General features: G+C 46.1%; 1 protein-coding gene across 28 annotated transcripts in view; it reads right to left on the bottom strand.

Moving 5' to 3' along the window:
* Positions 1-14,694, bottom strand: part of FOXP1 (forkhead box P1) — a 364,496-nt gene that overhangs the window by 70,788 nt on the left and 279,014 nt on the right. For 23 of the 28 annotated variants that reach the window (XM_072044462.1, XM_072044450.1, XM_072044454.1 and 20 more), the window contains 2 exons: positions 5,108-5,245; positions 3,904-3,993 (listed from right to left, as the gene is read on the bottom strand). In XM_072044462.1, coding sequence (XP_071900563.1) covers positions 3,904-3,993; positions 5,108-5,245 — 228 coding nt within the window. The remainder of the gene's footprint in view (positions 1-3,903; positions 3,994-5,107; positions 5,246-14,694) is intronic. The other 5 variants (XM_072044461.1, XM_072044468.1, XM_072044469.1 and 2 more) reach the window with 1 other exon arrangement.

Raw genomic sequence — 14,694 nt, 5'->3', positions numbered from 1 at the left:
GGCCGGGGCCCCACCTTCTGCCAGGGTGCTGGAGCCCTCCAGCCCCGCCGCGCTGAATGTGACACAGTCACAGGGGGGTTTAAAGGAAAAGAGAAAAAAAAAAAAAGGAAAAAAAAATAGTATTGGAGAAAGTTATAAGGACAATGGCAATTACTTCGATTAAAATCCTTAAATAGTTGTTTTAGTGTTGCCATGCCCCATCAATCTTAATACTACAAGCAACTGCATACCTACAACTGTACCGACAGGCAAGTTCATTTTTCTTATTTCCCAGGAAGATCTGTAACTTCGGGAACAGTTAAACAAGTGAGTGTTTAGCCATACTGGAACTTGGAGAGTTTTCATCTCTGTGCCACAGCTTGCTCAGACAGATCCAGTTGTTGCAACTATTGCCAACAGCACCAGATGAATGCAAGCTGCAGCGACAGATCCATTAGGAGCAATCCTTGCCTCCACAGATGTTCCCGCTCCAAATAGACATATATTTAATGTATATTTAGTGTGTCTATATATAATAAGGAGTATTTTGTATTAAATAAATAAATTAGCTGCAGTAATCTGTGCTTTACCTATTTGTCATCTGAGTACGAAGTTAGCATTGAAAAAAAACCACCCCAAAACCCCGACAACTTCACACAAATCGCCTGATGCCCGTGCGGTTGTCTTCCCGGCTATCCCAAGAAAAGCTCTCGAACACGCTCTACTTTGAAAAGCCAGGATATAAAAGTATACAAGGCCCATTGTCCAAGAAAGAATTTAAAAGCAACGCACGTTGCCAAACTGCGCTCCCCACCCAGTTACCAAACACAGGATACAAGGCAGTTTGTTTACTTCTCACAATTGAATGCATACAAAAAAGGTCTCGGTGCAGTCCTGTTGTCAGGTCAGTAGTCAGTGTTAAAACGCTGAAATATCCTGATAAAACTCGCATTTTTGATCCCCTCCCTACAGCTCCTGTCAAAGGTCTGTTTTCCTTTCGTAGGTCCCTCCCTGCTGCCTAACACAAGCTGCCCCAAGCACTGGAGGACAAACGGCCGCAGCATCCCGCGGCCCCAAGCCCCCCCGGTGGGGGCTGCAGGGGGCTGGAGCCGAGCTCACCCCACAAACTCACCCTCTGCTGCCCAAGTACAGCCTACGAGGAGACCGCTGGCAGCCTGCTTAGGGGTTGGACCCCTTTGGCCCGGGGGAATCGGCGGCGTTTTCCTTCTTTTAGGACGGTGCAGTGGCACGAGCCACTCGCAGAGGGCTCCGGGGAAGCCCTACATTCACGTGCTCACTCCAGCTGTGGGGTACAAACTCACCCCATGGCAGCATCGCCACCAGCGGTCCCCTCCGCAGCACGGCTCAGCCTGGGACTCGCCACTGCTGTGGAGTACAAGGAGGGGGAGGAAGAAAGACCCACCGCTCGCATGCTAATCTAGCCAGGATAAGCTCCTCGGCGCAGGGAAACGGGGCTGAGCCAACCTGCGGGATGGGACGGAGTGAGAGTGCTGTGGGAACAGGCCTCTGCTGAAACCCTCGGCAAAAAAAAACACTAGGGAAAGCTGGAGAGACTTGGGCCCCTTGTTCTCTCCGCCGCTATCATGTTAAAATGCTCTTCTTAAAACAGGAAGGAGTCTTTTCTTATTGTTACTTTCGACAGTGTAATATCAGAAGTGTGACCACAGTAAATCAGTGTGTTAGATATTGAAATGCCATCACATTGTCTAACTTCCCTTCTCGTCTTTTTTAACACAAAGTATTTTTTCTTCAAGCTCCGAGCCCTCATCTTTGTGTCTGAGATGCTCTCCTGTCTGACAACAGCAATTTAGAAGAGTTAACTTTTATCGTTCATTCTGCTGTGTAACTTTCCCCTTCAAATTTCTTTATCTGCCCTCTGAGCTCATCTGAACTTTCATGTTCTCCCAGCATGCAGGCTTGCATTCAAAACTATGTCTAATAGACCAAATAAGAGGTTAATAAGAAGTGGCAACAGAAAGAAAAAATACAATCCCTGGTAACTGATAAGAATGACAGTGGCAGCCCTTTATTGTTTGTCTTCAAATATAGAGTTAAAGATCTTTAAAAAACTAAATTTTGACGCCTTTGAAAAGAAAGAAGCACAAAATAACAACAGGGGGTTATTGCCTGCCAGCCACAGGGGAGAAGCTCCATAATTCTTATTCTCCCTTTTGAAGGCTGTTAGAAATCTGATTCAAAAAAGCAACAGCAGAAGGAGAAAGCCTCTTGAGGCTATCGCCATTTCCTGTGATCATGCATAATGCGTTTCAAAAGTGGGTTTTTACCATTTCTGTTGATCAATTGCACCTCCTTCATATCCCCTCTTTTTTCTGCTGTGTTTACATCTGATGTGACTCAATGACAAGCGCTGTCTGAGACTGTGAAACAGACCTGTCATGTTGATTTATGGGCGCATCAAACCACGACTTGTCCAAACTGAAGCTCGCAGTTCATTAATTAGAGAGTTGTGACTTTGAAGTCAGCTTTCAGACTGTGGTTTTTAACATTTGGCTTAATTTATATGCTCTTGAATGTGGATCTCTAAGGAAAAAACTGAAATTCCCTTCTTGTCTTTGAACTTCTTTTGACCGCACAATAATCATTTCTTTGTCCAGAGTGATGCCTGCATCCCAGAGTCATTAACGCGCATTGAACTGCCACTGATGAGTAAGCCCTACTGAATTAGAAAAACAGCCAGCAAAACAAAGCTGAGAGCATTCTGCACAGTGATATCTCACAATTACATGCCTTCCCTCCCTGTGCCATTTCCATTTTAATTACTGTTAGTCCTTTAGATTTACATTTTAGACACTTTTTAATCTGTTCCCTTTTTATTATAGAGGCGCCCGTAAGCGTGCTATGGTTAAGGTTGTGTCAGCGTTTCCATTATAAACCCCCGATTTTCAGGGGTTTATAACTCAGCTGGAAAAATTCACTCGGGGTTGAAACTTGGCACAGGTGGCACAATTTGCCGAAATTTCAGGGGTGAGAAACCAATGTGAGCTTCGAGCATCGCCAGTGGCAACGTGATGCCCAACCACTGCCACTACCATAGGATGTGGCACAGCGCCTCGTGCCAAGAGGCAGCTTTCTAGGATCTATCCGAGCCAGTGCCGATGTCAGACTGGAGTCTCCAACTCCTTGGGACTACAGGGGTGAACTTGGTGCCGTGAAAATAAATGTTACCGCAGCAAATTTTAATTTAAGCACACCAAAATCAACAAAGTGAGAACGTGGCAAATACTTAGAAAGGATAAATGTATTTTAAGTAGAGATGTATTTTAAGATGTCACCTTGGTAATCCTGCTCCTGCCATGGACCATGGTGGCATCAGGGTCAGGTCTCAGGACACCGTGCACCGCGGTGCGCTGCAGCACCTTGACACAACACGCTGTGATGGGGTGCCATTCCTGTGCTACCTCTGCATCTCAGCCCTCCCTCACTACTCATAACTAATGCTGCTCGAGCGCGGTCCCTTCTGCTGAGCAAGGAACACTCCAGCCTCTCCGGTTGGAAACTGCAAGTGCGAACTCAAAATCTCATGGAATTTTGCCCTGTTCAGAGAGGACAGCCACATATCTGGGCCTGCTTCCTTGCCCCCTCCCCTCTGCAACATAACTAACTTCCAAAAGCACTCTCCCAAGATACACGTCTAGATGCTTGCTCCAGTACTCATACCGAACATCAAGGCATGGTCCCCGGCTATAAAATATGTGGCAGCAAGCAAATGGAAAGCGCAGGAAAATACAGGCGAAAACAGGACAATAACTCTAAATCTGAAAGCTGAGACCTGATAGAGTCAGTTCAGTTGTGCAATCATTTATAAGATGAATGACAGTTTAATAGCCACTAGACAGTCCTCTGGGATCTGTGGTTTGAAAGTAAAATGGGTATTGTCTGTACCTCTTTAGGCTGTTTTCCAGCATGTTGTTGCTGTAAAAGTTGAAGCTGCAACTGTTCCTGTTGTTTCTTATAAAACTCTTGAAGCTGCTGCTACAAAGAAAAGGAAAGATGGTAAGTAACAAAGTGGAGAGCCAATTCAGTGTCCCTTTTGGTGTAATACACAAACTGTGATTTGAAAAATAGCATCCTTTTATCTGTAATGGTCTGACCTTTAGTTTGAAACTCGACAATAAATTCAGTGCACACTGACTATTCTTGGCATTATCGTTTGAAAAGTAATCTCCAAAATGAACTGATGAAAAACATACCATTTTCTACACAAACTAATTAAAATAAGGCAAGGAATGACCTTTGATTGTAACAACAAAGCCAAAATGCCCTTGCTGAGAGAGCCTGGCAAATCTCTGTTGTGAAACACACATGCTTTCTAAATGATAGGGTTTGACTGTATTAAGTGTTGTTCAATACATGCACAGACATCCTAAGAAATACTCTCCTCCTCCCCGCTGCCAGCCGCTCGCCGTGCAGGCTGTGCTCTGGAGCCGAGGGGAGGCAGCGTGGCAGCGAGGAGGGGGCATACAACGTGGGGTTTTGGTGGGTGCCCGTGCTGGCCCGATGCTCGCGAGCCCACACTGAGCCATACCCTACGGTAACCCAGCCTTGGGTTGTGTCACAGCCAACTCTCAGCTGAAAAAGGACCACGCGTTGAAACGGGGCACGGAGAGACACCAATGCACCACGCAGCATACGCTGGCTGAAATCAGATGGACTAAGGCTTGCGAACCTCTTCGCTTACACTGCCACTGTTTCACCAGCCCTTTATGGTCCCAAGCAGACGTAGCAAGGTCTGAATTGGGAAGTGTCACCCTACCACTGCGTTTATTGCAATTAACCAGGGCACACTGTACTTTCTGGGGGATGCAGGCAAAAGCAACAGGGACACGTGCCGAAATCCTGACACTTAAACATGCAGCTGCATTATTTATCCAATCCTGGAAATACTCCTTGCACTGCTCGCTGGATTTGTTTCCAGGAGCTATTTCTAGACCAAAAAAACAAAAGAGCAGTCAGTTCATTTTAGAGCGTGGCTGCTCCAAGGTGCAGACCCCGAGAGGCGGGCAGCTGCTTTCCCGGGAAGACGTCGAGAACGAAGCCCTCCAGTGCCTGCCAGGGCCCCGCGAGCGGCTGCGAAGGCGACAATTACCTGTTGAAGCATGAGTGCCTGCTGCTGTTGGAGCAGGACTTGGAGTTGCTGGGGAGTTAGCACTTGTTGCTGGAGGATCTGCTGCATTTGCTGGGGAGTGATCACTTGAGGTGTCATCATAGCCACCGACACGGGAACCTGCGGAGGAGACAGAGCGGGGGTCAGGGAGCATCTCCTGGGGAGACGGGCAGGCGTGGGGAGGCACGAGCCCACCCCGAGCACAGAGGGACCGGCCGCACTTCCCCGGCGACTCAGGTCCCTCTGTGCAGAGCTTTTCTGCATTGGGAATTCTTGAAAGACAGCAGAATGGCGAAACCTGCTCAGATTTGTTTGTTTTTACAAGGACCTGCCTGCTCGGTCCTTTCCCTCCCCAAAAACCCCTCCCTGCCACGCAGAAATTCAAGAGCCCAGTATCCCGTGCTGGTGGGATCTAGACGCTGTTAGGACAGGTTTTTAAGAAAATTGAAGGAAGGCTCAGTGACGTGGATAACAGCACCGCACTCCTATGCAATTTTAACAGAGAGGCCCTGCTACGATGTCTTTACCATTCCATATTCACCCAGCATACAGATGTCTTCAATTCTTTCATATTATGTGAGATACCATTAAAAGCCGCTTTCCATGACATTTCAGTGACAAACAGCTACAGTGATGAACTTGATAGCATTTCATATTTGCAACTGTTAACACGTTTCTGCACGGGCATCTTTGCAAGGAACCTGTACACTGTATCTGAAAGGATGATGTCTTGTTCAGATAAAACACTGACATTAAAATGACAGGCTGTCTTGGCCAAGGTTACACAAATTGTATTCAAGCGGATACCTAATGACAATGCTATGAATTCTGCAAGCTTTCTAGAATGTAATTTAGCTATTCAAAATAATCACTGCACTTGTGTTTAATTTGCAGACTACATGAGAACCATTTTGTCAGTCCTAGTAATGCAAGAAGACTATTTCCCTAGAAACCCACCCCTCTATCCTCCACCCCAAAAAAGGAAAAGAAAAGGAAGAGAAAAAAAACAATAGAAGAAAAGACAAAACCCATATGAGTTTTAACAGTAATATTTAAGCACCTTACTTTTCTATAGTTTCAAATCAAATAGGTGACAGCACAAAACTAAAAGCAGTAAAGGATATACTTTGCTAAAAAGGATCTCCTGTCATCTCATGTATTACAATAAAAGGTAATAATATGTTTAGCACTTTTTCTGTGCACCACTTTTTAAAAAATCAGCAGACAATAGCTGATCAGAAGATAAAAGAGTTTAAAAAAACCCTTCCAGTGTAGTAGTAAGCAAGAGAGAAATGCAGTATTAATTTTATGTAACATAATGTCTTAATATGCAGTTTATCTTGACTTTTTCACATGATTTGTCCTGTCATTTGCATAGCAAGCTCTCATTCCTAATTTCACAGTCATTATGCACTGATGTCCTGATTTCTCAGCATCACTAATTTTGATGAACTAAAAATGGTTCCTGAAGGTCAGGCTGATGTACACGGCACATCGCCCGGTGTTGTTGTGTACATGGCGTGCGCCCAGGGCCCAGCGCTGCCCAGAAAACATGTGCTTGAGACTCATCTCCCAAACCAACAGCCCTGTCACACCAACACGGCGCGGTCCAGCACCAATCTCCCAAATCCCAGCTACAGATCTCCCACGGTCCTTGCTGGGGCAGGCAGGTGCGAAGGCCAGGAAATGGAGATTTGAGGATGGGACAAACTCCGGTCCCTACGAAGCCACCGTGTGGTGCCACCGCCTCGTCCCACGGGACGAGGACACTGAGTCATGAGGATGGGCAGTCCCAGTCCTTCTGAATATCTCAATCCTCAGTCTTAAAAACTTTCCCGGGAGTAGACAATTATTTAATTAAATGCTGCAGTCACTATCTTTGCCCGAAGCATGACTCACCTTCATTATCCCCATCCCCTGAGAAGTTTACTTTACCCTGGGGTTTGTACTACCTTCCATTGAAGTTGGACTGAGCAAACAGAAGAGGAAGCATGTTTAAGTATGTTTTCTGTGCCATTCTTGGAAGATATACAACACAAATACTCTTCAGTCAGATTTATGACGACAAGCAGGGATACAGACAGGAATAGGGTGGGGTGCTGTAAACCCTACACATCGGTGATTAATACGGAGGGCCGCATTCTGCCGGCAGCTATGCGGAGACAACTCCCATTCACTTCCACGGCTTTTTTGCACGTTTATCTCTGGATAAATCTGAGGATTTGGCCCTACCTTTGAAAACCGGCCATGTACCTTCCGGTGAAGCCTCTCCGAGCTGCACAGCCGCTGCTCCAACAGCTCTTAACCAGCGAGGGCCCAAACACATGGCCAAACACGGCCCACCCGGGCGGGCAGGTTTGGGTGGCTCCATCCAACCCCATTTCACTGCATTTTCACACCCCACCTGCGACCCTGAAGAAGGCCCTGCCTGTGATTTCTAGGCATGGTGAACGCCACGGTTACCCACTGGAGAAGGGACTTCCAAAAGCTCTGCAGAGAAACTCCACCACACCACAAAGCGCCCCGCTGAAAACGGCACCCGCACCCCGGCGCAGCGTGGGCACACGTCCTGGTGGAGGGCTTGAAACAGTTCAGAATTACGGCCTATATATCCACTCCCTTAACTCCCACCGTCCAACTTTTTCATGTAGCTAGTCCCTAGTAATACTGGGAAGCAAAGGGCATGCAGCACCAGCAATAGGCTATTATAGCCCACACTTTATTACCCATTACTACCGAGGTCATTAGCGGTAAGAGTGATTGTACCGGTCTTAACCTATTGATCATTGTAACTACTATCATTTAATCCCGTGTTGAATGTCTGGAAAGCTGCTAAAGGCACACAAGAGAGAGTGCTTTAGCGATGAGAAATATAGCCAAAGCTTGGAAATTACACTTTGATTCATAAAATCTAGCCAGTGGTTTAAATCAATAGTATTTAAAACAGTCATGTAAGTTCTTAACTACAGCTCTCTAATATTTATGGGTCCCTTTTTGAGTGTATTCAGTCAAAACTAAACTTTATTTTAGATACTGTACACCACACTTTACCTTACGTTAGATAAAATACATTTATTTCTGATATTTTGCCTGATAGTAAATGAAACCTAAACTGAAGGCTATAAATTAATTTTAGATTTTTATCTCTCAGATGTCAAGCGAAATGTGTTGCCAAAAAAAATTACAAACCAACTTTGAAAATGGCTTAACTGTTTAAGTACATGAAAACGAGTGTGTTTTATGAGTTAACAATGAATCACAGAAGGCAGTTTATGAAGAACTAAAATAATTCTGTCTTACTGCCTTCGGGGAGTTGAAGTTCAAATTAAACTACTGGCAGATATATTTAAAGAATGCTAACTTAGCATGCAGAACAGAAATCAATCTTTTTTTTTTTTTTTTCAAGTTGTTTATTTCCATTTTCTACATGAAACATGATTGTTGTTATTGATATGATTAATGAAGCACTTCTGGTATTGTTGACTGATAACAATAGGGTGTGGTAGATACCCAGCTGCATGCAAACCTGGCAGCAGAGGTAAAAATACAGCTGCAATTTGGCTTTCGGAGCTGTGCTAGTAGAGACCTGCTGACATGCTAATACCAGCAACGGCAAAAAATGTCTTTAATACTCACAATTGTTTTCAGCCACTTTCTCTGTCTCCCGGGGTCCTGCCTGCTATTTCTCCGGCTCCCCCAAAGCCTTCCCGTCCTCTCCCCAGTCCCGAGCTCTGCCAGCACGCCGTGTTTTGGAGAGGCTGACCGAGGCAAACTTGCACAACTTGGGCCAAGTTCACCTCGAACTTCACAAGGGAGTTACAGCAGGGATGCATTTGTCACTCCTCCATACCACTCAGACAAGGGTCACGGGGATGAAAATGATTTAGACCTATTTAATCATCTAGTTCCCCCATTTTCCCTGATATTAATATAATTAAATACTAGCTAAATAATTTCAAGTAGTTTAATCTTGTATGAAGTGGGGGGAAAAAAAAGAGAAAGAATGCCTTTTTCACACAACGTGCCTTCATTGCTGGATACGGTGATGGTCTTGTTAACTGTTAGCAGGCATGCATGGAAGATGGGGAGGATTTCCTTAATTCATAAAGAATAACTCTGCCAGAAAATCCTTTTCTCCTGTGATGTATGTTCACACTTGATTTCAGTAAGTCCTCAGAGCAGGCACCTTGGATTTCCAAACAGCAATTCTTCAGATAAAGATTTTGCGATAAAAGTTAAACGGAGCACAACACAGCCGAGCACAGAGCAAGTGGCTGAGGAACAGTTAAAAATGCTGGACTGCCAGAAAAATAGATACGGCTAGGCGAAAACAAACAATTCACTTGAGCTGTCTTATTAGAAAGCTATTACGTGCGCTACTTTCGCAATATTAAAAAAAAAATCGCAACCGAAACAACGCAAAACAGCTTTGCTTGTGCCCCAGGAGAAGATAAACCCCGGGTACCCTGGCAGAGGGAAAAGCACAATGCCCCAAACCGCAGCAGAGCCCAGCCACAGAAGAAGTGCTGAACGCAGGACCCGCATCCATCCTGAGACTGAAACACTTCTGACATAATATTTCAGCCTCCAAAATAACAACCCAAAACTGCCGCTGAAAGAATTATTCATGCAGAAACTGCAATTCCGTTTCATTATGCAAAATGGAATCTCGCTTTTAGACTTAGTTATTTTGCCATGATACTGCACAACACATTAAGACAGGTACTGTTTATTACATTAATGTAAAATCAGCTAAGTAGTCTGTCATTAGCATAACTGTTCTCTCCGTAACAATGCAACTCCCTATAAAAAGAGGGGGAAAAGAGCCTCTTTAAAATTAAATTAGCATTTTATGGTTATAATTTTGTTTATTATATTTTATCAGTAGGAAAGATCTGCCTTTGACCCACGGAAGGCAGGGAGATGGGCTATGCTGACATTCCCCGGCATGTCAGGATGTCTGCTCTCTTCTGCATTCTCTTCTAGCTAAGGAAAAACGGGGATATTTTCATATTTGTTTACAGAATGAAACATCTGATCTTATCTACCACTTCTCATGCATACCAGGTTTCTCACTAAGTGCCAGGATAATTGTTTCTGCTATAATAAATACCCATTTAATTTGCATAAAAATATAAAGTTTACATAAATTAAATCCTTTCTACATCTAACATTTGTCAAATACAGACTAAACCGGAATGCACACCACCAAATACTCATTTAATAAGCTGAGTGAGATTTCAACCTCAAGATTATCACCATCATTTTTCACATTTTAAGAAGTTATCATTTTTGTTTCCCGCTCCACCGTGAAAGGAAAAATTACAACCTGCTGTACATGCTTCCTAACAGCGGTGATATTTTATAATGGTTCGATTAAAAAAAGAAAAAAAAAAAAAGCTTTTTTTTTTTTCCTGGAGTTTAGGAAAGGAAATGTTTGCTCCACATATTCTGCCAAAACACCCTGAAACAAACCAAAAGCCATCCTGCTCAGAAACACCCAAATTACCCCCCCAGCCCTTGAAAACCCCTTGAAACCTTCTCTCTCCCCACCACCCTTAACACGCTGAGACTGATCATCATGTCAGCCTCCTCGCATTTGTGTATTAATCCACTAATACATTACGGAGAGCTTAATTAAATAATAAAAGGCAGTGATTGAATCAGCAGCGTTCAGCACGCCCGGAGTTCTCCGGAGCAGGCGGTGCTGCAGCGAGGGGCTCTCCTTTCCTCTCCTCTTTCCTCTCCTCTCCTGTCCTTTCCTCTCCTGCCGGGGCAGCCTGGGAGCAGCGGCACAGCTCGGACCCCGGCAGTGCTGGGGTTGAGCCCCCTCTTTGCTCTGCGCCGGATTTCTCCTGCGAGAACCAGCCGCAGCACTCTGGGGCACGCGAGGAGGCATCCATTGTCCTGGCCAGCTGAAAAAAATTAGGAAGCTATTGGAAAAAAAAAAAAATATTCACCTGGTTAAAGCACGCTGCGTGTTTCACGTAGGAAACGGGGGAAGGCAGCTCCAGCCCTGCTTAAACACTCACTGAGGCTCTGCCACTTCGGGTGCGAGCGGAGCCTTTCTCACAGTTGTAAACTTTATTTGCTTAAAACGTGCAGTTTTTCACACCTAGCGCAGACACCTACAGCTGCACATCGCAGCTAAGCACAACGGTGCAAATTAGATTCTAATGAGAAAACATCAGTTGCTTCTTTGACAATCTTGCCATTCAGTGATTTACTTCTAATGAAGACGCACTCCAACCAGCCAGCTCTCCGTGTTAAAGGTCAAAGCGCCTTCAAAAAAATGCCTCGCAAAATCAAGGCAAATGGGAAACCCGCAAAGAAACCTTCTCATAAAGTGGCGTGGCAATTAGAGTAATTGTGCAAAAAGCCGTCTTCGGTAAAAAGTAAAAGAAATTAAGCTGCCACTACTGTAACAGGTTAGATGAAAATCAAAATTTAATGTATTCTCCCTTGTGTCATCTTGTTTTGTCAAGACATCAAATAGAATTGGAAAGTACAAAATAACAAGCCCTTGAGAAATCACAGAAGCCGACCTTTTTGATGTTGTTGGTTTACCTTGTTCTCAGTTATTTGAACAATGATGTTTCAGATTTAAGGGCAAGATAAAGCTTAAAAATTAAAACCCGTTGTCAGTTTGGGGAGGGGGCTGTTGTCCCTCCAAAACAGCAGAGCATCTTACCTAATCAGTGAAGGCAAATCCGTCCAAAACTAGTGCAAGGAACAATTAGCAATCCCGCTTATTTGCTCAACATTCAGTCTGTTTTTAATACCATTCATTCAACTTCAGTACAACCTACAGATCCTCCTTCTAGCAGAGGAAACTGTGCTGGAAAGGCTAAAAAGAATAAAAAAAAAAAAAAAGAGGGAAAAAAAAAAAGGAAGGAAAAAATAGCTGGGGAAGAGAGATTTGCCAGTGCTGCTTCTCTCCAAAATCTCTACACGGCCACTTCAGACCTGCAGAGGAGTGCATGATGCATTTTTTCCCTTTCCTTGTAACTGGAAAGCGAAGCTGAGCAAGTAAGCACCTTACAAAAACAAAACAGCACAGGACATTTTAACTGAACTACAGCAAAATAGTTTCCAGTAATGCAGTTCTGCTTTCAATAAAACAAACAAACTGCTTAAAACCAGCCAAGCCTTTCACCAAACAATAACAAATTTAGCTTATGGTGTCAGGACTTTCCCACAACCGAGTTTCGCAGGTGTTGATAAAACTGCCCCTGCTACTGCTTTTTTTCCTAGCAAAGGGGGGAGAAAACAACATCAGCGAGTTAGCTGGCTGCCGGGAAACATTTTGGTAAAGTCAGTCCAAGTTGCGGAGGCATCCAGCACAGGTCTGCCTGAAGCAGCTCGAAAATGACTAGGAAATAGAGAGCAAGAGCGCAGGAGAGCTTTGTAACTCCTTCAGGTCCTGAACGCCAGAAGCCTTCTCTCTTACCTTTCCTTCAGCTGCCCAGGGCATGCCATCACAGATAAGGAAACCGAAGCCGTTTACGCTGCCATAGGAGCTCGCGTAGCTCCGCTATTTTAAAAACGACAAGACTGTCGAGCAGCATCAGTGCTCGAGAGCTGCCAGGTTAAAACGCTGCCTAAGCCATCGCTCCAACCGCTCTGCATCACTCCCAACGCCTAAAAAAACCCCTAGCACAACTGTTGCGACCGTTTCCTCCATTACACGCGCCTCGCACCAACTCAACTTGCGTACACGTCAAAGCCCGCCGTCCATTAGCGCGAGAATCCATCTGTGACCCATTACAACCCGGGGCCGGCAGGTGACGGCTCCTGGCGCTGCCCGGTCCCGCTCACACTGCTCTCAGCGCCGTGCCGGTGTCCGCCGGGGGCGCGGAGCCACGCACGCCTCCCGAGCACGCCGGGGACCAGCAGCCGGAGCACGCCGCGACGCCCCCGGCTCCCTGTGAGCAGCCAGCTCCCCAGGAAGCCCACGCTGCTATTTCATTTCTCCCCTGTCAATTCCGTTTTATTTATGACTTCTCTCTACTTCGGCTGAGTGACTGGTCAGAGCATGTCTCCGAGCTCCTCTTTTTTTTTTTTTTTTTAAAGCAGGAATTATGCTGCCTAAAAAAGGGAGGGCACAGTGGCACGGCAAAGTGTACGTTAAACAAGGGGAAAAAAATAACAACTGTAGCAAACAAAATAATTTCAAAGCGGCCCTTCCTATCGTAAGCTTTCCGATGATTTATGGTTTACCAACTCAGCAAGGTTACGCAACGCTGCATGCCTTTAGATGCATTATTTGAGTCAGTTGAGATTTAATTAAGATCACAGCCTCCAAAATCCCTGTCAAATGAAAATTCACAAAAGACAATACACTATATATCCTCATGCAGATAGTCTCCATTCCACGCTCTGGAATAACATAAGTTAATCCTCGTTTCTATGGTGGCAGACAAAAGTTCACTAATTTTGTTTTCTTTTGACACTTGTGTTGTTTTCTGTTTTATGTCATGCGATCATTCCCTTTTGGGAAGGGAGGGGAGCTGATATAGGGGGAGCGAGCAGAGAGCAATATGTCTGAATACGGCAGCAGATGTATTTTGACATTCTCACAGCCCTGCCGTGATGTCATCAAGTTTTCATATAATTAACCCCTGCCAGCGAGAGCATCATTGCATGACATCTGCCCACTGGGAAGCGGAGGAAGGAGTCAGGGACAAAACACACCAAGTGCCTCGAGCTTGCTCTTGTGCTAAGATCCCAACCAAAATCCCAAATCAGGCTGGGGCCGCAAACCTGGGCTCCCGACCCCGCAGGCAGGCCGGGGGCTTCTGCAGGGCCTGGGGGGCTCAGCAGCCTCGCCTGCCCCCCGAAACCTGGCCAGCACACGCAGCGATGCCTCTTATAGGGAAACTGTGAGAACTTTACCTCGTTCTGGGGTACTTCTGTCCGCGTTATCTTAATATCTGCTCGCTTATCTCGTGGTTTAGAAATGACAGGTGCTAGCGGTCTTTTGTTTGACAGGCCACTACACAAATAACTGTCTTGCCTGAAAGGGCTAATGCACTACTAATGAACAATAAATCAACTTTGATTATAAAGTGTCAGGCCAATCAGTTTGCAGCTCGGCTCCGCCACGCTCTAGGCCGAGGCAGCTCCTCCGCCTGGCCGGGCTTTGGGCTCCATCCCCGCGGCCTCCCCGGGGAGGTTTTGGGGCAGGAGCTCGACTCCAGCCCCCTGAGAGCAGCCCTCCGGCGGGCTGGGAGAGGGCTGGGGGCCACCTGCGGGGTCACCCCACAAAATCTGTCCCTTCCCTGGCAGGGACACGCTCTGGCACCTCATCCTCACAGCGACCTGCGCTTGAGGCCGGGCTGCGCGCTGAGGGGCGCGGGCAGGAGGCCCTTGGGACACCGCAGGGGCGCTCTGAGGGTCCCTGCGGGGTGTTTGGGGCTCCAGGACGGGGCCCGGCGGCGTGAGGCAGGGCCAAGCGGCTCCCAGCCGGCCCCGGAGGGCTCCCCGGTGCCGCTCGCAGCGCAGGGAGGCGAGCAGCCCGGCTCGAGTCACTTTTTTTTTATTAGAAATAAAACTTCGGCGGCCCGCAG

The sequence above is a fragment of the Anas platyrhynchos genome, chromosome 13, assembly GCF_047663525.1.
Source record: "Anas platyrhynchos isolate ZD024472 breed Pekin duck chromosome 13, IASCAAS_PekinDuck_T2T, whole genome shotgun sequence".
In the NCBI taxonomy this organism is placed as follows: domain Eukaryota; kingdom Metazoa; phylum Chordata; class Aves; order Anseriformes; family Anatidae; genus Anas; species Anas platyrhynchos.
This window is presented reverse-complemented; position numbering and strand designations above follow the sequence as displayed.